Source organism: Cordyceps militaris, assembly GCF_000225605.1.
Source record: "Cordyceps militaris CM01 unplaced genomic scaffold CCM_S00006, whole genome shotgun sequence".
Classification (NCBI taxonomy): Eukaryota; Fungi; Ascomycota; class Sordariomycetes; order Hypocreales; family Cordycipitaceae; genus Cordyceps; species Cordyceps militaris.
In genome coordinates this window covers 200,569-225,186 of record NW_006271974.1, presented here as the reverse complement: position 1 = coordinate 225,186, position 24,618 = coordinate 200,569, and the positions used below count along the sequence as shown (strand labels likewise).

The 24,618-nt window shown below is 56.6% G+C and overlaps 9 protein-coding genes across 9 annotated transcripts; 5 read left to right on the top strand and 4 right to left on the bottom strand.

Annotated features, from left to right (window-relative positions):
- Positions 1-660: 660 nt before the first annotated feature.
- CCM_07362 (uncharacterized protein) lies at positions 661-1,640 on the bottom strand (the record flags this gene model as incomplete). The annotated part of the gene is made up of 3 exons (XM_006672503.1): positions 661-940; positions 991-1,238; positions 1,290-1,640. 3 exons carry the CDS (start codon positions 1,638-1,640, stop codon positions 661-663), a joined length of 879 nt encoding a protein of 292 aa, XP_006672566.1.
- Positions 1,641-2,527: 887 nt separating this feature from the next.
- CCM_07361 (HEAT repeat protein) lies at positions 2,528-5,751 on the top strand (the record flags this gene model as incomplete). The annotated part of the gene is made up of 2 exons (XM_006672502.1): positions 2,528-2,575; positions 2,623-5,751. 2 exons carry the CDS (start codon positions 2,528-2,530, stop codon positions 5,749-5,751), a joined length of 3,177 nt encoding a protein of 1,058 aa, XP_006672565.1.
- A 230-nt stretch (positions 5,752-5,981) lies between these two features.
- Positions 5,982-7,319, bottom strand: CCM_07360 (NADH pyrophosphatase; the record flags this gene model as incomplete). The annotated part of the gene is made up of 1 exon (XM_006672501.1): positions 5,982-7,319. One exon carries the CDS (start codon positions 7,317-7,319, stop codon positions 5,982-5,984), a length of 1,338 nt encoding a protein of 445 aa, XP_006672564.1.
- A 549-nt stretch (positions 7,320-7,868) lies between these two features.
- Positions 7,869-10,056, top strand: CCM_07359 (PQ loop repeat protein; the record flags this gene model as incomplete). Its single annotated transcript, XM_006672500.1, has 7 exons — positions 7,869-7,949; positions 8,026-8,043; positions 8,081-8,127; positions 8,713-8,847; positions 8,913-8,935; positions 9,000-9,142; positions 9,202-10,056. The coding sequence occupies 7 exons, from the start codon at positions 7,869-7,871 to the stop codon at positions 10,054-10,056; spliced, it is 1,302 nt and encodes a 433-aa protein (XP_006672563.1).
- A 1,298-nt stretch (positions 10,057-11,354) lies between these two features.
- On the top strand, positions 11,355-12,541 carry CCM_07358 (mitochondrial import inner membrane translocase subunit tim23; the record flags this gene model as incomplete). The annotated part of the gene is made up of 3 exons (XM_006672499.1): positions 11,355-11,993; positions 12,053-12,117; positions 12,331-12,541. The coding sequence occupies 3 exons, from the start codon at positions 11,355-11,357 to the stop codon at positions 12,539-12,541; spliced, it is 915 nt and encodes a 304-aa protein (XP_006672562.1).
- A 597-nt stretch (positions 12,542-13,138) lies between these two features.
- Positions 13,139-14,832, top strand: CCM_07357 (uncharacterized protein; the record flags this gene model as incomplete). Its single annotated transcript, XM_006672498.1, has 2 exons — positions 13,139-14,266; positions 14,377-14,832. 2 exons carry the CDS (start codon positions 13,139-13,141, stop codon positions 14,830-14,832), a joined length of 1,584 nt encoding a protein of 527 aa, XP_006672561.1.
- Positions 14,833-15,404: 572 nt separating this feature from the next.
- On the top strand, positions 15,405-17,440 carry CCM_07356 (uncharacterized protein; the record flags this gene model as incomplete). Its single annotated transcript, XM_006672497.1, has 2 exons — positions 15,405-16,853; positions 16,940-17,440. 2 exons carry the CDS (start codon positions 15,405-15,407, stop codon positions 17,438-17,440), a joined length of 1,950 nt encoding a protein of 649 aa, XP_006672560.1.
- Positions 17,441-17,704: 264 nt separating this feature from the next.
- On the bottom strand, positions 17,705-19,456 carry CCM_07355 (S16 family peptidase; the record flags this gene model as incomplete). The annotated part of the gene is made up of 1 exon (XM_006672496.1): positions 17,705-19,456. The coding sequence occupies one exon, from the start codon at positions 19,454-19,456 to the stop codon at positions 17,705-17,707; it is 1,752 nt and encodes a 583-aa protein (XP_006672559.1).
- Positions 19,457-21,526: 2,070 nt separating this feature from the next.
- Positions 21,527-22,881, bottom strand: CCM_07354 (INSIG domain protein; the record flags this gene model as incomplete). The annotated part of the gene is made up of 2 exons (XM_006672495.1): positions 21,527-21,922; positions 21,994-22,881. 2 exons carry the CDS (start codon positions 22,879-22,881, stop codon positions 21,527-21,529), a joined length of 1,284 nt encoding a protein of 427 aa, XP_006672558.1.
- Between the last annotated feature and the right edge of the window lie 1,737 nt (positions 22,882-24,618).

Here is a 24,618-nt window from a genome sequence, read left to right as displayed (position 1 = left end):
TGGAAGAGAAATGAGGGGTGAGGATGGATGGCCAAATGGGAAAAAGCCAAGGGAAAAAAAGAAGACGAAGCGGCAGACTAGAAATACAGGCAATGACGGGACCGGGCGTTTGTTCCGGGTGGATCACAGCTGGGCTTGTCGCCGGGTGCAAGGCTACCTAAAGATGAGCTTTGTCAGCGAGCCGGCAAGACGACGCTTCATTGGAGGAATCGACGTAAAGTGACCCATTTATCGGCTTACCTAGTATTAGTGCCTGCAGTGGTGTGCCTACACTGTGCTAGACTTGCGCCTCTGACCGCCAGAGCCACTAATAAGTCCGCTGTGTCTGTCCACAGTGGTAACCCTGCTTGGAAAGCCACCAGGCGAGTCACCAGGCATCAGTCACCCGCAAAATCTGCACGTTTCACTGTACTAATAATCAGGTCTCTGCTAGGTTTTATTATATTTTATTACACCTGCCTTTGGGCCTAGGGTATCAAAGCCGGCCCCTCGCCGGGACCCCCCGTCGCTCGCGTCACGTCTGACTGGTAAAATATTCGATTTCAAAGCAGCAGACCATAAAGTGGACGTGCATACCTAGTTATGCTGATTTTTATACCCCATCTATGTAAGCCATTTATTCCATGGCGAACTTGCTGTAGCTGTGGCAGGCCTGCACTCTCACTCCAGGGTCTGCAGGAACTTGACTACAGTCTTGGCTAGCCATTCACGTCCAGCAGCGTTGGTAACAGCATGCGTTGCATCGGGAATCGACCCTGACAACGGACTAACCAGGGGACTGGCGGCATGGTATAGCTTGCGTAGAGCGTCCTGATTTACATGAACCGGCACATACTCATCTTCCTCAGAGTGTAGCACAAGCACAGGTTTGGTGAATCGACCCCAAAACCTGTTCCGAGTCGCCTCGTCAAAGTCCGAGGAAAAGTAGTCGTCGTCGCCGCTGTATATGATGTAAGTAATACTCATCATCCGAAGAGGAAATGCACTCACCCTTTGGCAAGTAGCGAATGCAACCTGTAGGCTGTAATGGGGACGTTGAAGCCCGCAGGGATCAGTTTAGCAGAGACGTATTCCCTTTCCCGGCCGTCTGCAATCATCTGTTCCGAAACTTCCAGAAGTTCTTGATAATTGGGGAAATCCTTCTTGAGGGCTTCACGGTCTGAAACTGGCGCCTGGATAATAAAGCCGTCCACCGGACTACTCGCGTGTTTCTCGTAGTCGGCGTATTCCATGCAATCCTGACGAGGTCAGAGTCTCGGTATTACGTCTTGGTACAAAGTCATACACACCTGACATCCTGTAGAGTGACCAAAGAGCACAACTTTTTCGCGGCCGATGGAGCGGAGATACTTGACGAGCGCCGAAATATCCTCCACATCCTTCTTCAAGCTTGACGTGCCAAATCCAGTAAAGGAGCTCCGCATCCGAATTTCGAAAATGGAATAGTCAAGATCCTTGGCCTCCTCAACAAATTTGATCACGGTCCGCGTATACGGTACTGTGTGAGGCCCGTCAAATAGCCCGCCGATGAAGAGGATGGCATTCTTCGCACTCGTTGGGCCGAGCTCGTAGGCAGCCGAGCCGGTGACGCGAGACTTGTACGGGTGAACCGTAACCGAAAAAGGGGATGAAGAAGCCATGACTGAATTACGATGCAGGAATATAGAATCAGTTCAGAGGTACAGCGGCTGTGTGAGATAGAGTGAGGGCCAGAGTCTGATGAGGAGGCATGTCGTGATCACTCAACTGCAGGTGGGAAGCCAGAAGTGGGGTCATGTTGTACCGCGGCCGACAATTCTGTCAGGTACTGGGGAAAATTATGGTGATTACTATGAGAGTTATGCGAAAGATATCACATTTAAAAATTTGTAAATGACAATCGATTTTCAAAGCATGTGCGGACAGGACTACGGGCTCCCTTCTCTGGGTACGGTACTCTACCCAAAATCTAGCTTGTAGGTTGGCTACCATTACCACCACCAAGCAACAAATACGAACGACCGAATAAAAGGCAAGGAAAAAACGTAATATGAAAATTGTAGGACTGGCTAATTTTTAGGGCGGACCATGTCACAGTTCTTCTCACTCACTTCATCTGCCGCACCACACCACAACCTTCCACACCTCCAAACTTACAATGTGCTGCAGCGGGCATAACGGCGTTGTTGCACACAAGTGGCATCTGTAATAGGTACCTGCCATATACTGTGATCTTATGTCACCATAGATATACTACTGATTTATTTGAATATTTGGATTAGAGAAACTGGACTTATTCAAGACACCGTGCTGCTTGCTGCCGTAATAGTGCGACTCCTCATTCTGGCACAGTGCGGGTCGAAAGCTTCATCATTCGCTAGCAATTTTGCGGGCACCATTTGCTACGTTCACCTGTCCATCATGATACGCAAACTACCACGCTAAGACGTGTCCTACAAGTGCTCTATTGTCGGGTATTTGCAAGTCTCATAGCTGATACACAGCTTCGGAAATGCGGCGCCACGCATCTTGACAACCCCCAACAGCCATGGAGGCAGTAACGGACTCAGTGGCGAGCAACGCCTTATTCCAAAGGGTGAGCACGTAGCCACCTGCGCACTCTCCCTCTTACTGACCGCACAGCTAAAACCATGCTGTGTTGAAATTAGTCGACTTACAATTCGGGATGAAAATGGGCCGTCCTCAGCCCGCGAATTGCAGATTCTCACCACTACGCTATTGGATATCCTGCAGTCGTCATCCACCGACTTACACGATAAGCTGGCCGAATATGTCTTTTTCCCATTGTCCCATATATTCCGGCAAATGACCAGGTACCCAATGACGATTATAGAGAATTGTGTAGCCTGCCTGCGAATTCTCATTCAATGTGGCTGGCGAATGAGGATATCGCCCGCTCTCGTCCAGCAAATATTTACCCTCCTCGTCTTTCTCATTGACGGCGTGCCTGGTTCCGACGAAAACCAAGAAAAGCCCGAAGAACTTATCTTGGAGTCGTTCCGCACCATGACAGCCCTCCTCGATGCTGCCGCAGGATCCGCACAGGCTGCTGCCGGTTTGGCAGCGCCCACAGCAATTCCGCAGCTGGGTCACGGCGTCACGGCGATACTAGAAGGCATTACAGACGGCGTCGCTCCAGCGATACAGGAAGAGGCACTCAGCTCCTTGGTTGCGCTGTATCGAGCAATCAGAGACCGTGCCGCATTGGCCACTTTTCTACCTGGCTCATTATCCAAACTTGCCATGGTTCTCCACACGCCGGCGCGATATAAAACCTCGGTGCTTGCAGGTTGCCTGGACGCCGTGAGGGTCATATTGACAAGCGTCCTTGGCGATTTGCGCACGCGATCGATTCTTGTCAAGAAGAACAACGATGAGGCCGAGGAAGATGATAAGAACAAGGTTCTCGGACCAGCCTGGCTGAATGCCACGGTCGGGCAGGTCAAAAAGGCCTTGGCGACAATGATGAAGCTCCGCGCACATGAATCTGAAAATGTTAGGACTGCACTTGATCGCCTGTGCATTACATTGTTGGATGAGTGCCACGAAACCTTGTCCAACTGTTCGGGTCTGCTTGTTGAGACGGCCATCATCCTGGATTCAAGCGACCGCGACTCTTTCACCGAAACAAACCTGTCTCATATAACTGGAATATACCCCGAGCTACTGGATGTGGTGAAAACGACGGTGTATGACTGGATGTCGAGCTTACCGCGACACATGCAATCTGCCGACGAGGATGTTAAACGGATTGCAATCCACAATTTTTCCAAGGGCATCGAACTTTTGAGGAGTCTACACATCGAATCCGCCACAATGGAAACTGCCTTGTCTAATACACTCTGCGAGACCATCACCTCACTGCTCCAGACCAAAACATCAATTTCCGATAACGCCACGCCGATCCAGCTCTTAGAGACCAAGTCCATGGTGGAAGCTGCTGGCAAGACGTCGCACCCCCCTGTAATACTTTCACACGAAAGTCAACGAGGCCTGAAGCGAGAGCTTGTGTCTCTCCTCCGAGCCGTTAGCTTGACTTCTCAGTCAGGCGCACTGCTAGCTGATATGGTGGATTTCGCTAGGAGCAATGCAGAGAAAAGTCAAGTCGCTGCCTACTGGCTGTCGCTGGAGATGATCAAAGCTGCGCATGCCTCCTCTGCCGACGACGATGCCCTTCTCAACTTATCCGACGTTTCAGATGGATCTTACGACACCGATGCTGCTTTGAGCGAACTGTATTCATTCTCGGTTGATATCTTAGACTCCCACAGCGATGCGTCAGCGGTCGACTGGCGCATGGAGGCTCTCGCGCTCGAAGTTGTCGCCTATGCTTCCCAGAGAGCTGGAGAGTCGTTTAGGCCAGAACTCATCGACGTCTTATTCCCCATTGCAACGTTTCTAGGGTCACACGATCCCCAACTTCAACAGCATGCCGTGGCTACGCTAAACATTTTGGCTTCAGCGAGCAAATATGATTCCGTCTCGGACCTGATTGTCAGCAACGTCGACTACATGCTCAGCTCTGTGGCGCTGCGCCTCAATACGCTGGATATATCGCCAGCGTCCACAAAAGTGCTCACGATGATGATACGCCTGGCGGGACCGCGCCTCATTCCGTTCATGGATGACGTTGTCGAGTCCATATTTGCCGCCCTGGATAACTATCACGGGTACCCCATGTTCGTCGAGAGCCTGTTCGACGTGCTCAAAGAGATTGTGGATCAAGGCGCCAAGACGGAAAGCATGCGGCTGCTCAAAGACCACGAGAAAAAGGAAATCCATCACAAAAAACAGCCCGGCCAGCCGGAAGACTTGAACAGCCTGATGGTTTTTTTGCACAAACGCGATGAGCGAAGGAAGCGTGACGAAGAAGAAGCGCGGGATACGCAACCACTAAAAGGCCACCCGCAAACACCCTGGGGCGAGCCCGAAAAGAAGGATGGGGATGGGGAGATGACCGACACGGGCGGCGAGCCCCCCAGCGAAGAGAAGCCGCCGAGTTCGTCCACCTACCAGCTTCTGAGCCGCGTAGCCAGCCTGACGCAGCACTACCTGACATCGCCGACGCCGCGGCTGCGACGATCCCTGCTCGCGCTGCTCACGTCCGCCACGCGCGTGCTCGCCGCCGACGAGGACGCCTTCCTCCCGCTCGTCAACACCCTGTGGCCCGTCGTCATCGGCCGGCTGCGCGACCCAGAGCCGTACGTCGTTGTCGAGGCGTGCGCCGCGCTCGCGGGCCTGTGCGCGGCGGCGGGCGACTTTCTCGCGTCCCGCTTCCAGACGGCGTGGCACGACGACCTGCGCGAATTTTGCCGGGCAGCAAAGCGCGCCGCCGCCGCCGCAGCAGGCGGACGGATCCAGGGGCCGGCATCTTCGGTGGATGTCATGGTGCCGCTGCGCGGAGAACACGGGCTGGACGTTGTGCGCGCCGGCACGCTGCGCCGCAAGGAGGAGAAGCTGTCGGCGGCGAGCGGCAGCGGCCTCGGGCAGCACGCCTCGCCGGCGCGCATATGGGCCGCGGTTGTCGCGCTGCTGACGGCGGTGGTGGCGCATGTGCGCATCGAAGACGGCATGTTTGACGACGTGCTGGAGCTGCTGGTGGACGTGCTGGACAAGAGGCCGGAGGTCAGGGAGGCGCTCGAGGTGATTAACGCGGATGCCGTGTGGTTGGCGCTGTATGAACGGGGCATGACGGCGTGGCAAACGGCCCCGACGGTCGAGGGCGCGTCGTTTATCGCTCTGCAGACATAGCACAGGCTACTTTTAAGCTGATGCCATTTGTCCTTGTGGAATATGGTTAATAAAGTTTATAAGATCTATTCTATTCTATCTCAGTACAAATTCCCGCTTACATTGTACTTATATATTGCTACTTTTTTCCGTGTCATCATCATATGCATATCAACCCGGTCAACTCTACTGCCCCAACGCCTCTCCATGTTATATGTCATCTTTATAAACGTTTACTGCTAGAAAATGTCTCAAATCTTGGACGCGCCGGTATACTTGCCCTCGACGACGGCCTTCATCAGCTGGTGGGCAATGGCCTGCGGCGGGGGCACGCGCAAGTCGCCGGCCTTGTACGCTGGGGGCGTCGGGCCCCCAAGCGCACTCCCGCCCCTCGCGAGCGCGACGTGCACCTCCTCGAGCGTGAACCAGCGGGCGCTCTCGAGCTCCTGGTCGTGAAGGGTGATGTCTTCGCCGCCGGGGAGGGCCTGGCCGACGGCGCCAATCATGAGGCTCGAGGGGTAGGGCCAGGGCTGGGTGGAGTGGATGACGACGCGGCCGACGCGGACGCCGCTCTCCTCCCAGACCTCGCGGCGGACCGTCTCCTCCATGGACTCGCCGGGCTCGAGGAAGCCGGCGAGGGTTGAGTACCAGTCGGTGGGCCAGGCGGCCTGGCGGCCGAGCAGCACGCGGCGGCCGTCGGCGGACACCACGGCGGCAATCATGGTCGGGTCGGTGCGCGGGAAGCAGATGTTGGACACGCCGTGGCGGGTTGGGCAGTCGTCACGGGGTACGGGCGTGCTGCCGTCGGAGCTGCCGGCGAGGTCGGCGGACGGGCATACGCGCTTGTAGCCGCCCTGGATGGAGAGGTTGCGGGAACCGCAGCCGGCGCAGAAGCGGTTGCGCGTGTTCCAGTCAATCATGGATCGGGCCTGGGCAAATATGGAGGCTGGGGGGACAGGCACGTTAGTCAAAGTTCGCGGGGCGGTGTAGTATGTCGTACCGTGCTCAGGGAGAAGCGCCATGGCCCTCGGGTTGTTCTCGATAGAGAAGCCTCGCGCCTCAAACGTTTTTTGGAACTCCTCGGCCGCCTCCTTGTATGAATCGCGCGGGGTGACGTCGACGGCAAAGTACGGCTGCGCCTTCACGTTTCCATGACTTGTCGACTCAATCTCAACCGTCTTGTGGTCCTCGTCCGCTGCGCCGCCAATCGCACCCTCCACCAGTCCCAGAAACACGACGAGGGGCGTGGCCTTGGTCGAGTCAAACTGGGCCACGACGGTCTTCTCCTCGAGCACCACGGGGGGCTCGGCGCCAAGAAGGGGCTTCACATCGTCGTACGAAAACGTGGCCAGCTGGGACTTGTCGACGACGACGGCGGCGAGGTTGTTGAGGGCGACGTAGCGGGCGGCCGGGGCGAGGGCGGCGCGGCGCAAAAAGGCAGCGTCGGCGCGGAGGAACGAGTAGCGGTTGAGGCGGGTGCCTGAGTAGTAGTTGACGACCTCCTGGCCGAACTTGCGCGTCAGCATGGAGTCGTCGTCTTGGAGGGCGGGGTTGACGGGGAGCATCACTTTGACGGGCGGTGACGGCATGGCGGGAGAGGGCGGTGGTGATGATGATGGGTGGTGGGGGATCCGAGGAGGATTGGTGGGGGGAGCTATCGTGGAACTTTGGACTGGTGAGAGGGGGATTTTAGCGGCGACTGGAGGAACGGGTAGAATAGAATAGCTGCAGTAATTGCGATTTGGACAAATTAAATAACGTATCAAGTCGAAATTCGAGGAATGGTATCATGGGAGCGGACTTTGAGTACGGCAGATGAGTAATTGAGCGGCGTTGGAGGGGTGAGTGATTGTGCCGATGGCGGGGGGCGGGAGCGGACTCGTGGGGATAGTCCGATGCATGGTGATGGTGGCCTGCAACAGCCACGGACAGCAAGACACCTATGATGAAAATGGCAATGAGAACAATGATTTCGGTAATGGCAATGAGGTTGGTATCAGACACCAGACAAGAGGTCATGTATTGTCCCGAAATAGAGTGAATTGCCTATCTACGTCTCAGCTGTAGGTAAGGCACATTGTTTTTTTAAGTTTCGATGGACTGGTAAAAGCCAGCTGGGCAAGGTACTTGATGCCGTCATGAACCAGTCGACGTACCTCGAGTGCCAAATTCACCAGGCACAAAGCCTTTTGAGTTTCAACAAAGACCAGCTGAGCAGGGTGCTTGCCGTTTTCAGCGGCTAGGAGGTGCCTGGCAAAAGTTCAGCTGAGAAAGCTACTAAGGTACTTGTAGTAGGTACCTGTGCCTCCAGATGTAGGTTGTATTCCGTGACAAAGTGGACAGTACCTAGTACCTCTCCGTAGAGTGGACAGTGAGCCGTGTGTTTAAGCCATCAAGGTATGATCCGTACCAGGCAGTTAATCGAACAATGAACAATTATTGACGGCAAATTGCGTAGGCAGTTGCTCGGATTTAATTAAAATCCTTGTACTCCGTTCGGCAAACGGATACCTACCTCCCTGTACCTAACCTAACCTACAGAACCTGCAGGTTTCAGCGGCTGCACGGTGCACCACCCGGCTGCCCGGGTCGCACGCAGCCTCGTCCAGACCACGACAGCCACTGACAGGCGCTCTCGAGTCCCTCTGGTGCCACCCTTGTCCACTAAAATACGCCATCCAGTGACACAACTCAAACAAATCCAACCCGTTCGCCCCCCTCGATCCATCCACCCCTGTAGGCGCTAAAAACGGAATCCAAGAAAGAAAGAAGGAAAAATTCAGAGAAAAACTCACTCTCTCGTCTCCATTTCCGGCCCCATCTTCCCCGTCAATCCCGCTAGCAGTCTTCTTCTTGTCCACTACATCTCCCCCTCTTGTTTCTCTTTAAGCATGAATCAATTCACACGTGCGACTTTTCCTTCGTGACATTGATTCCCACATACTCGGTATTGCTCGCATGACTGCTCTTGTTCGCTGGTAGCGTACGAGGAAAGCCTTGTGCCACCGTCGCTTGTTACAGCATTCACCATCTGCTTCTACAAAGCCGATTCGACGTCATGGTACCGCCGACCTCGACTTTCCACCTCAACGTCGAGGCCATTTCTGGCATCTGCGGGTAAGTTACTATTCCTTATTTCTTACGCTACAAACTCCTATCATTGTATTCTGACTTGTGCCTAGATCCATCTCCATTGCTTGCTGGGGTACGCTACCCATCGACCCGTCCCATCTCATCGTCTGATATGTACTAACAACCCTTTCCCATAGTTGTCGTCTTCTCCCCCCAGATTATCCAAAATTTTCGACGCGGCAATGCGGATGCCCTATCCATCCAATTCATCATTGTCTGGCTGCTCGGTGATGTCTTCAACATCATCGGCGCCGTCATGCAGGGCGTCTTACCCACAATGGTAGGTCTTGCCACACTCTTGTGTAAACAGGCACGTGCTTACCAACATCTACCTTGCAGATCATCCTCGCCGTCTACTATACTCTGGCCGATATTGTACTACTCGCACAGTGTTTTTACTATCGCGGGTTTACCTGGAAGGACCCTGCACCCACTCCCAAATCAGACAGCAGACCAAACGAGCGAACCGCCCTCCTCGACGCACCCCAAGAACGCAGGGGTTTCGACTGGACTGGCCTCTCACCGGCTGTCCCGCATATTTCTGAACCGTCCAAAGAGCCGCGGCCGGCACCAACAGTTCTTCAAACCATTACGTGGAACTCATTGATTGTGATCATGGTCTGCGCAGCCGGTGTCATGGGCTGGTTCTTGGGCGAGCGTGCCAAGGGGCCACGGGAACACCGGCCCGAAAACACCAATGACACGCTCGAGTTCAACAAAGTCGGCCAATTCTTCGGTTATCTGTGCGCTATCGCCTACATTGCCTCTAGGATGCCACAGTTGATTCTCAACTACCGTCGCAAGACCACCGACGGATTGAGCATGCTCTTCTTTCTATTCGCCTGTTTGGGAAACATCACATATGTGCTCTCCATCTTTGCTTTCGAGCCCAAGTGCGGCGACAAGCGCTGCAAACACGGCGAGGCTGGCCAGATCTACGGCAAATACCTCCTCGTGAACCTCAGTTGGCTCGCCGGCGCTCTCGTGACCCTCTTTATGGACTTTGGCGTCTTTGCTCAGTATTTCATTTATAAGACGGATGATGACGAGCTGGAAACGTCCGAAGACGAGGAGGAGCGCGTGGTAGAGAGTCCCCGGCCCAGTCGTCACGTCGACACCAACGGAACCACGCCTCAAGCAGACAAATGGGACCAGCGCCCTCTGCTGCAGCGTCACGACTCGAATCATCGCTAAGATGCACATACGACAACAGTGCTTCTGTATTTTCTTTATTCATCTGTATCCATGACACTAGTAACTGTGAACCAAGGAATGGGAAAACCATGACAAAAAATGGGGGTTGGCGGCATCTGTTTTTAATGGCGTTGGGGTACTCGAATAATAAAGCTATAGCGAAAGAAGCAGCACTCTTCTCTCACATACTGCGTGAAAAGCGCTTGTATAATTTCAGGACACTGTATTCAAATTGACATATGAAATTTTCTTTAGCTTGTTATGAAAACTTATGCATATTTGAACCGTGCCACGTTGAAATCTCTGCTTCTGACATGGGTAAATCTCTTGCTCCATCACCAAGCTCCAGTCGGTTGCCAATGGCAGAGATTCCCAAATCAGCCTAGCGGGGCCCGCCCCACTCCATGAACAATAAAAAGCTTCGCAGCCGCCGCAACTTTTCAACTTTTTCTTCTTCTCTCCTCATCATCAGTTAGGGTTATTTCTACACCGTCAAGTGTTTAAATAATTTTCACGGAGGCTCCGCATACACTGCGGCTTGACTGAGGGCTACCACGAATCTCTGTGGGTTTTCTTCCGTTCCCGGCCACCAATAAAAATAGTGATCTGCCTTCCCAATCAGTCATTTTGCCGTCACCTTTCCATCGAGGGCATTTGACTGTGGGCGGATCACGACATTCTACCTACCGACAACGGGATTTGATGAGTCCTGCGAATTATATACGTGGACGACTAGCTGAGGGCTTACTCGCTGTTGAAGGAGTTGCGGACAGGGCGGCAGTCAAAAAGTGCACGTCTGTAGAAATTTTGAGCTATCGCAACTGTATCGATGAGCTACCGCCAGGAATATCTGGCTGTATCCCTCTATTTATCACGACCGATTCTTATGGGAGCGTTAATAACTGTCGTAAAGGGCTCCAAAATAAGTAAATCTATGTCGAAATCGCAAGTCCCATCACTGGCTAAATCTCAAAAGCTGCCATCTCGCGTTTAATTTTTCTTGGATCACGTGCCTCCAGTGAGCTCCCAGGGGCGGCTCAGCAGCGCAAGACCAGGGGGGCTAATAATCGCGGGCCTGCTCGGAACGCTTCCAAAAATTTCTACTGTAGCCATTTCATCCTTATCGCCTCTCTTGTCTGGGTCATCCATATTCCAATCGCACACCCCGGCGCCCTACGACGACTACGACGCCCTCTTGTTTCCATTTTCTCTTCTGGCGCTGCGCTCTTTTTTTTTTTTTTTACTTCGCCCATCTTGTTGTACTCTACCTATTCAATTCTAATAATCCGGCGCCCGCCATGTCCTCCCTCTGGAACGCCTTTTCGGGCGGCAATAAGCCCCAACCGCAGAAGCAGCCAGAACCCACGACGACATTCGGACCCTCCTCCTCCGCCGTGACCTACGACCCGACCGAAGGCCAGGGCGTCGAGTCCTTCCTTCAGAGCACCGCCTTTGCCGACCCGTCGCAGCTGCATCCGCTCGCGGGCCTCAACAGGGACACGCTCGAGTACCTGTCGCTCGAGGACTCGGCGCTGTCGGACCTGCCCGGCGGGCAGTCAGTGATTCCCTCACGCGGTTTCACCGACGACCTGTGCTATGGCACCGGCACTACGTACGTCGCCGGCCTCGGCCTCGGCGGCGCCTGGGGCCTGCAGGAGGGCATGCGCAAGTCGGCCGGCCAGCCTCCCAAGCTGCGCCTCAACGCAACGCTCAACGCCATCACCCGCCGCGGGCCCTTTCTCGGCAACTCGGCGGGCGTGGTTGCGATTGCGTACAACATGACCAACTCGCTGATTGGGTACGCCCGCGGCAAGCACGATGCAGCTAATTCGATTGCGGCGGGCGTGCTGAGCGGCATGTTGTTCAAGAGCACGCGTGGCCTGCGCCCGATGCTCATATCGGGCGGTATTGTCGGCTCCGTGGCTGCTACCTGGACTGTACGCGCTCACCCCCTTGCTCCAGACCCGGGCTGGATGTGCTGCTAATGTGTTGATAGATTGCCCGACGATCCCTATTCTCTGTCCCCGAGCCAGTCCTGGCCTCTACCGAGCTCGAGACGCTGTAAAAATCACGAAAACACACTCAATTTACAATACTACGAAAACCCCAAAAAAGGAATTCCAAATTCGACTTGCTGGAGACGAGATACCCGCAGGACATGACTCTGTAACGGCTCCTCTGGGCAAGCATATTATTTGTTGCGAGTGGTCTAGCTGAATTTTGGGCGGCCACTTTGTATACCATTCATTTTCGCGCAATAGAAGGGGAAATTAGGAAGGGAAAGAAGAAGGACGCTTCAGGCCTTGTGGAAGGCGAATGGCCGCGGATGATGAAAACTCTCCCCACCAATGAGTTTAATTTTGGAACAAAAATGTACATTACAAATCTGGCACGGGCCAGCGAGCATTATACCGTTTTGGCCACGGCGTTGGTTGTCAATACTATTCATACACTTTGGGTTAAGACGGAGCTGAGGATCAGGTGAATGTGGCTGCTGCGTTGTGGTGAAGTACTGCGGGTGGTTGGGGCTTTGGTTGAACTGTGAATCTGACTCCTTGGTATGGTCCGTTTGGCGTTGTCTGTTTGACGCCGTCTGTTTGGCCTGGGCTGTCGTCCTGTCCATGACGAGGGTATCAGCGAAAACTTGCCCCAAACAACCTCGTGCGTTCATAGTATCATTACTGACCACCCCCCAGCCCAGCATGTGCAAATGCTTCCCGTGGACTTGGACTGAATACGAAGATCCCCTTGATAGAATGCCAGAGCAGTCCGTCTGGGTGCACGATGGGGGCTCGTGGCAGCTTCAGCAACTTGTAAGTGACGACGTCTTTTGCCTAGTTGATTCTTTTGCCGCAACCCCAGGCGCTCTGTTCACAGTACCTCAAATCATCCGTCTGTCCGTTTTTCTTCACGACTGCCTGAGGAAGTTCTCAGCAGCCCGCAGTTGTGCGTGGCCACCGCCGGCCAGTTGCTGCGTTTGCTCCTTGTTCGGCAAAAGGCCTGCCACCTTGCATGCGTCGCTTTGTTTTTCCTTTCGTATTTTCCTTGACCACTTTCTCTTCTCTTGTTTTCCCATTGGGAAATGCCAATTCTCCCTGCCAACTTCAAATCCTGCCTCTACAACCTCGTTCGCTCCCTCTCGACGCTGCTCGCGGCTCTACAACAACCATCTCCTCGTCACCCTCGCCTCGCGCGCGGCATCGGCGTCGTATCCGCCATGCCTGACCTCGACGACCCCAGGACGCCGCGCAAGGGAAAGGAGCCCGTCCCGATGCCCTCCAAACACGTCCACTTTGAGACCAACGGCAGCGCGTCCAGCAGCGGCAAGACGTACCCTCCGCCGCCGCAGGCCACCTCAGCGCCGAACAGTCCCGGTCCCAGCAAGGCACAGCCGCCGTCGTCTGGAAAAGCAGAGCAACAAGCAGCACCGCCTGTTGACAACCAGCCTACGAGCTTCCCGCAAGTCGGTGCGCCGCCTGGTAGCCAATTTGGACCCGGGCAGTGGTACACGAGCGCCGACCCGCGCATGAGCCTCAACCAGCCGCAGCAGTACCAGCAGTACCAGTACCAGGTGCCTTCAAACGGAGGTTACTGGGCGCAGGGAGGCGTGCCTCTGTTTGCAAACGGCGCGCCAGCTGGCACGCACTTTTACCCGGCTGCCGTTCCTCCTCACTTTGCTGCGTTTAACAACATCTGTCACCCGGTATTTCACACCCTTGTTCATCACCACTGCTACCATCACTTTCCCCTTTCCCCTCCTGCTTCTTCTTATCCTTCTTCTCCTCCCAAGCATCACTTCAATCACCGTCTCCCCCGCCATCGAAGAACCTCTGCTCTGCTCGCTGGTACTGCTGCTGCTCCGGCCACGGACGTCAACACCATGGCCAATTACCAAAACGCCGGACCGCCCGCGTTCGGCGTCAACTTTCAGCCGCCGGTGCCTGACACCACATTTGGTCCTATCCCGCATGTTTACGTGCCTCGCTTCGACGCGGCGGTGGCGCTCCCACCGGGTCCTCCTGTCGGTCCTCCCTTTTTGCACTTTGTTCACGCTCCAGCAGATCCTTGCCCTCCCTCGTTCACCGTCATTATGCCCCAGGCATTTTACACCGATGGCTACCACTACTATGCAAGTGTTCCTGGCAGACAGCAGGGTGGTGCGTCGGCAGACCATGATGAGCAACTTACTTATAGCTGTCGGGACTTTCTAGTGAAAGCCCGACATAGCTTAACTGAAAACATCTGAGCTGCCTGACCACACACACACCAAATTCACTCCGCACAAAATCTATCCGAACCGCGCGCTAACGTCCTTCGCAGCAGCCTGCATACAGCGCCGTGCCCGCTGGCCAGCCCGGCTTCGTCATTGGCCAGCAGCCGAGCTTGATGCCCCAGCCCATGGCCGCCGGCCAGCCCGTCTTCGTCGCCGGCCAGGTCCCGCCCGGCATGATCCAGGCGCCGCCGCAGGTCATAATGGGTGGCGGCGGAGGCATCCCCGTCTTTGCAGGTAATAGTGGCAACCCCCCCGACGTGTCTGGTCTGGGGCGCACCCAGGGGGAGGAGACGCTGCGGCAGCTGCAGTTTGCGCACGCCAACAAGCTCTTTGAGCCCCAGGAGTTCAAGCCCGCAGACGACGACCCCTCGCGCTTTTATTACGTTCGTGAAGTTGACGGGAACTGGACCCAGCGCAACAGGTTTACTATTGACCACATGGGTGACTGCCGCTGGTACGTCACCGATGAAGGCTGGTTCTACGCCGTTCGACTACCGGATTAGGTGAGCAGCAACCTACAGGTGAAGGTAGATTCTGGCTAACATTATGAAGTCATTTTCATTCATTACGAAGATACATGACTAGCCGCCAGTTGAAAGGGGAGTGGAAATGTCCTGAGTCGGAGATCCCTGCGTCATTCAGAGTGCGAGGACAAGAGGAATGGTGGAATTGAAACTTTGGAGAATTCAGAAATAAGAAAGCCGGAGTGCTATCCGTTTATTTTGCAAATGCCCTAGTAGGATTAAGGAAATACATCATTCATTTTCAAGACTCAACGCATAGGAGCATTGTGGCAGCTCATTCACTGGCTATATACAGTAAATCGTTCCCTGGGAACTGTAACCGGGAAGTTTTTCTTTGACCAAAGTTGCCTCCGTTTGCACCTGTATGGCTGCTGATCTCGGTCACCAAGACAGACGCTGCCAGCTGGCAGCCCTCCACGAACGGAGTGGCAGTTACTGGTTTCCCTGGCACCCGTCTCCAAGAACATAACTACCACTGCTTGCCTATCTCCAACAATTGCTCCGTTGTGGGAACACGTCATGTCATTGCTCTTGATCCGAGCCCCAACTCGATGCCTCGCAAGAAAAACAGCGGCCCTTTGCTCTTTTGCGAATGGGTCATTGGCGGCCCGTTGCCCGCCGCGCGCCGCGCCCATCAACCCAAGCCAAAACCCAAGCCCCCGCCACCGCCGCCGCCTCCTCCTCCTCCACGCGATGTGATTCGGGTAGAAGTGACAACCGACGACGAGAAAGAAGAGGACACGCTCAAGATTACCTTTCCGCGGTCGGGCAGGGCATCGTCCAAGTCTGCGGCGGCGGCGGTGGCGGAGGAGGCGGCCGAAGCTGTCGTCAAAAAGGTCCGCTTCGAAGAGGACGGGGACAAGAAGAGCTCGACGAAAAAGTCGGCGCTGAAGCAGCCCAAGAGCGATGAGTCGGATAGCTCAGCCACGCTGGCAGAGAGCTCGTCGGACGGCGAGTCCGCGGACGCCGCCACCGCCAAGGACCAGCTGGTCTCGTCGGAAGAGAGCTCGAGCGACGGCGAGCCGCACGCGACGTGCAAGTGCTCGCGGTGCGTGAAGCGGCGCAAGAAGAGCAGCGGAAAGTCCAAGACCAAGGACAGCGAGTCGTCCGAGGACAGCAGCAGCGCCGCGTCTTCCGACACGGACGACGGAAAAGCAGCCAAAAAGAAGGCGGACAAGAAGCAGGAGAAGAACAACAACCACCAAAGTCAGGGGAAGAAGAACAAGGACAAGAACAAGGCCAAGAAAAAGGATGGCGCAGACGCCGATGACGAAGCGTCCGAGTCGGGCCAGGAGACGACGGATGAGGAGGAGCGCGAAGAAGCCAAGAAGAAGCCCGCCGCGACCAAGGCGGAGAAGAAGAAGAAGGCTGCGGCCGAGAGGAAGAGTAGAGAGGAGGAAAACAAGGCCGAAGAAGTCGCCTCCCACGCCGCTGTCAACGACAAGAAGCCCGACGCGCCCCAAGCCTACCCCTCTGCCTTTCCCGGCCCGCACGCGCGCCGCCCCAACCTCATCGGGCCGATCCGCGCCCAAGTCGTGCAAACCGAGGACGTCGTCGAGACGCCCGACGACCCGCCGCCCAACGCCTTCTACGACGCCGCCGCCAACGTGATGCGCGTCTACTACGGGCCCGTCTACGGCAACCACCACGGGCAGACGCGGTCCCTCTACCCGCGCCGCGAGGCCGCCGGGCGGCCGCTCCCCGTCGGCGTGCCGCATCCGTCGCAGAATCCGTACTATTACGGCTTTCAGCACGTGCCCGGGTACGACCAGGCTGGCATGCCGCCGCCGCCGGAGCAGTGGAACGCCATGGGACAGTTTGCGCAGCCGGGGTTCCCGCCGTTTGTCAATCCCATGTTCCAGCAGCAGCAGCAGCAGCAACAGGAGGCAGGCGGGCAGTTCAACAAGGGCGCGTTTAGCAAGAATAGTCCGGTGGCGGCCCCGAGTGTCAGCCAGGCGGACGACAAGACTGGTGCGAACAATGTGATCCCGACAAGCAAGGTACGTCATGACGATGTGTGGACATGAATTGGCGCGCCGGAGTGTTGAAGTAGAGACAGGCTAATACGGGAGTGGGTGGAAAACAGAGTGACGAGAAAAAGACGACGAGTCCGTACTACACGCCCAGCAAAACAGCCGCGGACCTACGTAACGGCAACAGCCCGGCCAAGTCGTCCGCGACACCGGCGCCGGCGCCGGACACGACCCAGCCCAACGACGCCACGTGGGACAACAGCAACAACAGCGGCGGAAACAACAACCCTCCCGCACCGGACGCCAATACATGGGGCGACGGCGCAGCGAACAACGGCGGCGGCGGCAACAATGACAATTGGAACGCGGACGGCGGCTACGGCAGCGGCGGCGGCGGAAATTCCTGGGATAATAACAACACCAACACCAACAACACTGGAGGAGAAAACTCATGGGATCCGCCACCGGCAAGCGAGCCGGCGCCGGCGGAGACCAGCAACGTCATGCCAGGATCGTGGGATTCGATCCCGAAGCCACCGTCGTCGCCGCCGCCGCCGCCATGGGGCGACACGAGCATGGCGCAGAGCACCCGCGGGGCTGCAGATCAATGGTAGATGTGCAAGGCAGCACGGGGACACGATGGGCAACGTGTGCAAAAACTCGTTCGATGACGCTAATTCTGAGATTATGAGGGAGGCGCAAGCAGGATATGCAGGAGCATGTATATACAAAAAAAGTAAAAAATGGTAGCGACTGTTTCTGCCTGGTATTTTTCTGTTGTAGTGGTGTTGGTTTGTATTTCTGCATTCCTTTTTGTCTTACAAGATGGAGCACGAATTCAACGACCTGGAATGACGTCAGCTTTTTCATTCTTCGGTTCAAAAACGCCAACTAGTTTGCGCATACCACGTCTTGGTCTCCCACTCGATGATCCATCGGCAGCAAATCTTGAGACGCTCGCGGACGCTGGCGGAGCCGAGCAGGCGGTACTTTTCGGCGTCTCTGACGGGCAGGACGCTGCCGAGCCACCAGGGGAAGACGGCGGGGTCCTGGACGGGACACTCGCCGTAGATGGCGAGCATGCTGTCCGTCATCCACGGGACGCTCTTGTCGCGCATGCGCTGCACAAAGTCGGTAGCGAGCCGCATCAGGTCGCGCGTCGCCATTGTCTCGAGCGTGGGCACGGTGATGACGGCGGTGTGCTCGCTGCCCGCGTCAGATGACGGTGACGGTGGCGGCGGGGCGGCGGCGGCAGCGGCCATCTCGGCGGCCTCGGTCGTCTCCTCCTCCTCGAGGCTGATGTCGTCGACGCGCTCGACGGCGGAGACGGCGTACCCGTCGCGGGCCGCGTGTCGCAGGACGCGGAAGCGGGAGAGCCCGACGGTCTCGATGAGGCAGCGGCCGTCGGCGTAGAACTGGGCGTGCTCGATGCGGAGAAGAGTGCCGAGCTCGTAGAAGGCGGCGGCGTCGGCGTGACGCGGGGGCCGGGGCAGCACCATGCCAAAGGTCTTGTCGCCCTGGAGGGCGCGGCGGACGAGCAGCCGGTAGCGCGGCTCAAAGACGTGCAGAAAGGTGGGCATCTGGGGGAAGGCGAGGGTGCAGACGAAGAGGGGCGTTTCGAGGTCGCGCTCGCGGGCCGTCTCGTCGGCGCGCACGGCGATGCTGCGCGCGGCGCGCTCGGCGGGCCATAGCGCGGCAATGATGCGCGCGAGCGCCGCGTTGGACGGGCACGACGCCCGGTTGAGCAGCGGGCTGATGGACAGCCGCCGGCGGCACATGGGGCAGTACCGCGAGTGGTCGAGGATGCGGTGCAGGCAGGACCGGCAAAAGGTGTGGCCGCAGCCGGTGGTCAGCGGGTCGTGGTAGAGCGCGTAGCAGACTTGGCAGTCGAGTTCTGAGCGGGCCAGCTGTTGGGTGCGCGCAAAGGAGGGAGGTTCTGGTTGGGGCGATTCATCCTGGTCTACAGCAGGCTCGTTCCCGACTGCTGTTTGTTCTTGTGGTTCATGGTGATATGGTGCCTCCGTGTCACGGAGGGGATCCGAGTCCTGCGACTCTGATGGGGGCGCCGAGGCAAGGCTGTGTTGTTGCAGAGGCGGTGCTGTACTGGGAGACTGGTTGGCCGCGTCTTGATGGCGCTGGGCACACTCGTCGCGGATATGCTCGGCCAGTTTACTCAGTGTGACGTCGACGCCGCAGTCTCCGAGGGTGTGCTCCTTGTCGCAGGACGCAAAGGGACAGCGGAACCCTTCCAGCCTGTCGTCGACGGCTGGGTACGAGATGCGGCTCCGGAGATGCGGCTCGGGAATACACAGCCTGCATATACTGCGGCCGCACGGAAGAGTGACGGGTTCCTTGAAGAGCTTGTCGCATAAGCGGCAGTGAAAGAGGTGGATGACGTCTTGTAAGCGGAGGCCGGGTGACGGCTGCTGCTGCTGCGTCTCCGGGACGTCGCCGGCGGCGGACGCCTGTGCGGGTTGCTGCGGGTGGGAGGGAAAGGGATACTCGTCGAGTTTCCGGGCCATGTCTGCGGAGGCGGGCGTCAAGTCGGCGACGGACGGGCTGCTGGTTTCATTGCGAAGCGGAGGATCGAGCCTCGGGGTGGCAACGTGCCGCGAGGCATCCGACGACATATGGTTGTTACAAGGGGTTGTTGAGTAGAACGCCTTCCCCCGGCGGTTGCAGGAAAGAAGCGCGCGCGGAGCCTCGGGCCCAAGGAGTTGATTGGTAGGAGGTTAGGCGGTGGTGCAATCAGCCGTCGTCCAAGTTTACGTCTCGGAAGAGTAGTAGACGCGGAACCAAGTCGTCAAGACGGCAAAGGAGCAAAGGAGCGAAGGAGCAGTTGGTTTCAAGATGAAAGAACAGGGCAAACGAGTAGTCGAGTTCGGCGTGTAAAAGTACTAAAACAAAACGTGGTTGCTAAGCGTTGACGGAACCGTGGAGCATGTGGATGCGTCGTGTGTGCAAGGGGGCGAATGTCATGATGTATTGTACGTATTGTACTAGGTTTGGCGGTGGACCGAGGAGGAGCGGTTGGGGAGAGCCGGAGCGGGCGTGAGGCTTTCCGGTCGATGCAGGGGCCTTTTTGTTTGGGGGGGGGGGGTTGAACAATGGGTTTTTGTTTGATTTTCGTGGCTTTTTTTTTTTTGCAAGAGCGGACAATTCTGCACGAGTGGCAGTTCTGCAACAATGTTCTCTTGTTTGAGAATGGGAAAGGAGCAACGTTGAAAGGGAATGTTCAGTGATGAATACCTAGGGACAGCCGGGGCTGATGTGCGCCAAAAGAATACGCTGATGGGAAAAAGCGGGTGTATTACAGATTAGCTGGGGCATGACATCGTCGACTAAAATTCCAGACCCCTGCAGACAACGGAGAGAAGAGGCGCTAGGCGCTAGGTATTCTAGTATCAAACGGTCGAAAAAAAAGCACCTTTCTGTTTGTGATGAAGAGGTGATGATTCTGAATATTCCTCTTTCCTTTTTTTTTCTCTTTTTCTCTTTTTCTTGTCCTGCTTGGAATGTTTTTGGTCGAGGATACACGAGAGAGTCCCATGTGCCTTTGTCGTGCAGCGTACCCGGCGTACTTCGTACTCGTAACACCCAGCTGAATGCATAAATTATAAACCCGCCATCAACACTCGCCGTCGTCGGTTGGTGGCGTTGGTCTGAAATGTATGATGCTGCATGTTTTTGTTCTTTTCTGCCCCAGTGGTAGTCTTTGTCATGACACCTCTCCCTCCCTCCTCTCTGCATTTGCCCTACGGCCTCCCGACTCCATGGTGCTGGTCCGGCCGATGACGTTCCGACTTGAGTTTCAGGGTCTCCTCATCCAGCCAGCGCATGACTGCTCCAACCCAACCATTTCGCCATGTTTTTTCAACTGAATTCTCGACGCCTTTCCCCTCATCTACTTTGCTACATTATTACATGCTATGCGGGAAAGGGAGACACCCGCTCGAACCAACTGCCCACTGTCCACTCCCTGCCAGCTTTTCCCTTTTCCCTATCATCTAGTTATCATCTACGTAACCCCCAAGGACCGAATTACCTCTCCTCATCTGCTTCATTTTCTCATCCATTCCCTTCACTCTATTCTTTGCATCCTTCTCGTATAATCTATTCCTGCTCTATATTGGCGCCGCGCTCGGCTTGGCCCAATCATTGTCTATGATGTCATGTAGGGATCCAGGCGGGTCGCGCATTTGTCCGTCAACACTGCAGTTACCAGCCTGTCGGTGTGCACTCTCGACATACTTTCTGCTAGTCACTGGCGTCACATGCCCCTTACAAATAGTTATAACATGGCGTTGATTATACTGTCAAGCATATGCAACGAGTAATGTACTGTGTCCAAAACAGACCGCTCCAATCATGAGGCTCGATTCGGTATGCAGCCCGTGACCGTCGCACCCCACACACGGGTCGTCGCTTTCGGCCAGTGAATCAGCCTGACCAGTCTTTATAAACGCCCATCCCGCTCAGCGCAGTACTAGTTAATAAATGAGTGTAATAAGAGAGGAAAGAAGAAACAAAAACATCGCTGGACCCCAAGCAGCGCTCTGCCGCCGCACCGTAGAAAATACATCCAGGGTATTTGACATGCCTATCCAGAAAGAAACCAAGACCGCCGCCAAGTCCCAGAACAAGAAAAATCACAAGTAACCTAAATGGTAGAAACCACCACAATGCCAGTAAAAAATGATTCATCGCACGCCGCCCCAGCGGCCCTTGCCCGCCGCCGTGCGCCCCAGAAACAAGCGTCGTCCAATGTTGCCAAAACAGAGACAGCTGCAGAAAAGCACACTGAGCATCCACACGCCCGTCTCAATCATCTGGCCGTCAGCGACAGGGCCACCGGTAGCCGTGGCGGCGGCATCATCGCCGGTGCCGTTGACGGCGTTGGCGTTGCGCAGCAGCTGCAGCGTCGGCGCCGGCATCATGTCGGGACTGATGCCGAGGAGCAGCAGGGAGCCCACCAGGCCAACCGCTGCCGAGAGCAGGAATCCGGCTTGCGAGCGGTCAATGAGCCACCACAGCAGCGGGTTGGCGAGGGCCAGCGTGGCTGAAATCTGGAGGGTCGAGTCCCATGCCAGTTTGCGCTGTGATGCAATGTTAGTGTTGAAAACGCATGGTCTCTACGGAAAAAAGGGAAAGACGGTGGGCCACGTACAATGGCAAAAACAATGCCGACAAACGCGCCAATGGCACGCATCACCAACGCAGAGTCGAGTCCCGTATCAACGACCTGGCTTGGTGCGTTGTCGCCGTCTGCACCTGCGGACTCCTCCTCTGCGTCGGGCTCGCCAAAGCGGGCTTCCCAGACACCGTCGAACCAGGGTAGCAGCGTGCCGAGCACGACGCCGGCCACGCCCCACGCGCCCAGATACGTCGAGTTGAAGGCGGGCAGCGCGACCGGGCCCTCGGCGGCAGCCGGCGGCGGCGCCTGCTCGTGCTCATGTAGACGGGTGACGAGGGCGCCGTAGCCGAGGCCGAGGACGAAGAGGACGGCGGTGCGCGCGACGACCTGGAGGCTGCTCATGGGGGGCGGGAGCGCGCGGGCCACGTCGGCGCCCTTGTACGAGGACCGGCGGCGGCGGCGGCTGCTGCTGGCGAGGTGGGCGCGCTCTTGCATGAGCGCAAAGGTCGGGTCGTCGACGCCGGGGCGGCGGATGGGCGTCTGCGCGCCCATGCCCCAGGGCGAGTCCTCGACGTCGTCGCGGTCGCGCGTGCCGCCCGCCGTCGGCGAGTAGATGCCGTAGAGCGTCGACGACGTCAGGTTCATGATGGAGGCTGGCCGGCTGATGGCGGGCGAGGCGCGGCCCGACGGGTTCGCCGAGTCGCCGCCGCTGCGGTTCCACGCGGCGAGCGCGGCCGTCAGGTGGCTGTGCAGGCCGGGCGAGGACGACGCGGTGCCAATCGGCGGCGGCGGCGCGCTGGTGGTGGTGACGTCGGGCGTCGCCGCGGCGCACTCGTCGTCGGTGGGCGTCGCGCTCTGTCGCCGCACGGTAAAGGGCCGTCGCGGCACAGGCCGGAAGAGCAGCGGGCCGTCATCGGACATGGCGGCGGCGGCAGTCGATCGTTTGAGGGGAGGAGGGTGAAAAGGAGAGAACTCGGCGGGGGGCCGCGGACCGGAGGCAGAGCCGGGATGTCGCGTGCACTGGCGTCAGAGGAAGAAAACTGTCGTCTGTCGTGGCACGGCAGGTGTCACGGGGTCCGAATCGCGGCAGGCGAGTTGTGGTATACCTGGTCGGAAGAGCTGGCAAGGCAGACGTGCGTTAGCATCCAGGAGACTTTCTTTTTTTTCGGCAACATGTCTTCTCAAGCCGACGGCGTCGGACTGCCGGCAAACCCGCAAAAAAGCTAAAATAACAAAAACGGCACGTACCTGTCTAGCTAAAAAGTCCGGTGAGCGGCGGCGGCAAGTTTCGAAGGGCTTAAGAAAAGAAGACTGGAAATAAAAGTATCGTTGGATGCAACTCGCTTAAAGATGCTGTGAGAATGACGCGATGAAAACAAGAGGCAGACGACAGCGAAGGGAGGGAGACGAGGGAGCAAAAGATGTCAAAACAGCGAGGTCAGGCGAGGGATCTGAGACGATGCTGCTGCCCTTATTAACGGGCCACTGACGATTCGTGGAGAGCGAGGATGACCTTGGCTCGGGGCCTTGCTAGTACATTAACAGCTAGGCGTGGGCTTTCCGGTTGGGATTTGTTAGCGAGTGGCGACGCCGGTTTTGGTGGGGCTGCAAGCACTGTAACCTCGAGATGGCAATGGAGGGGCAACTGGAACGATCCGGAAGCCAACGGCAGGAAGAAGGAAGAGAGAGGGCAAAAGAAGAAACAAGAGAAAATTTTCGTTTCTACTTAAAAGATCCAAGCGGAGAAAGCTGCAACAAACTACAAGACCGTGACCAAACATCCCAGAGGTAGAGGTCGTCTGTCCCTCGAAAGCTGGGGCCATGTCACTAATCGACCCGCTGAAAGGGGTCAGAACTTCAGAACTGCGGGGAAGAAGGGGCATGTGATGGCCTTGTCAGCCAGGGCCGAGCGGCCAACGAATAATTCTTGCCTGTTGGAAGAAGGATGGGTAATATATCGTATTCCAGGTGATGCGTGCTCGAACCTTGCTTCATCCCCGCCTCGAGTCAACCCCGCAACCACCTTGGCACCCCAAGTGACTTGATGCACGACAACAACGTTGGAATGCTCCCTGATGCCCCCTTGTGTCGTGCTGCCAAGGATGCCGAGGACAGGCTAAGAACGTGGCATATCATTTAAGAATTCAAGATATCATTTAGGGTAGGGTCTCCCTTATATCAGTAAACATGCGCCACGCACGCGGCTGCTCCCGTAACGGACCATCTTCAATGCATTTGCCTACCCTAGATGCTTCCTACAGGCCCTGCATGATTATCTCAGCAAAAACAAACATCTCAACTCGAGCAAACGCGTGAGCTATATTTTAAGCAACATTTCCTTCTCCACATTAGCCAAACCCCAAATCAAGTTTTGTTCAAGACTTCCCAAACGCCCCGGGTCCCTCGTCTAGTCTAAATTCTGCGCCTCGCACATCTTGCGGTACATGCCGCCCATTGCCACCAGCTCCGCGTGGGAGCCCTGCTCGACGATGCGGCCGCCGTAAAAGACGCAGATGACGTCGGCGTCCTTGATGGTCGAGAGGCGGTGCGCGACGGCCACGGTGATGCGGTCCCCGCGGCGCGCGGCCTCGGCCAGCGCGCCCTGCACGACGCGCTCGCTCTCCGTGTCGAGCGCGCTGGTGGCCTCGTCGAGCAGCA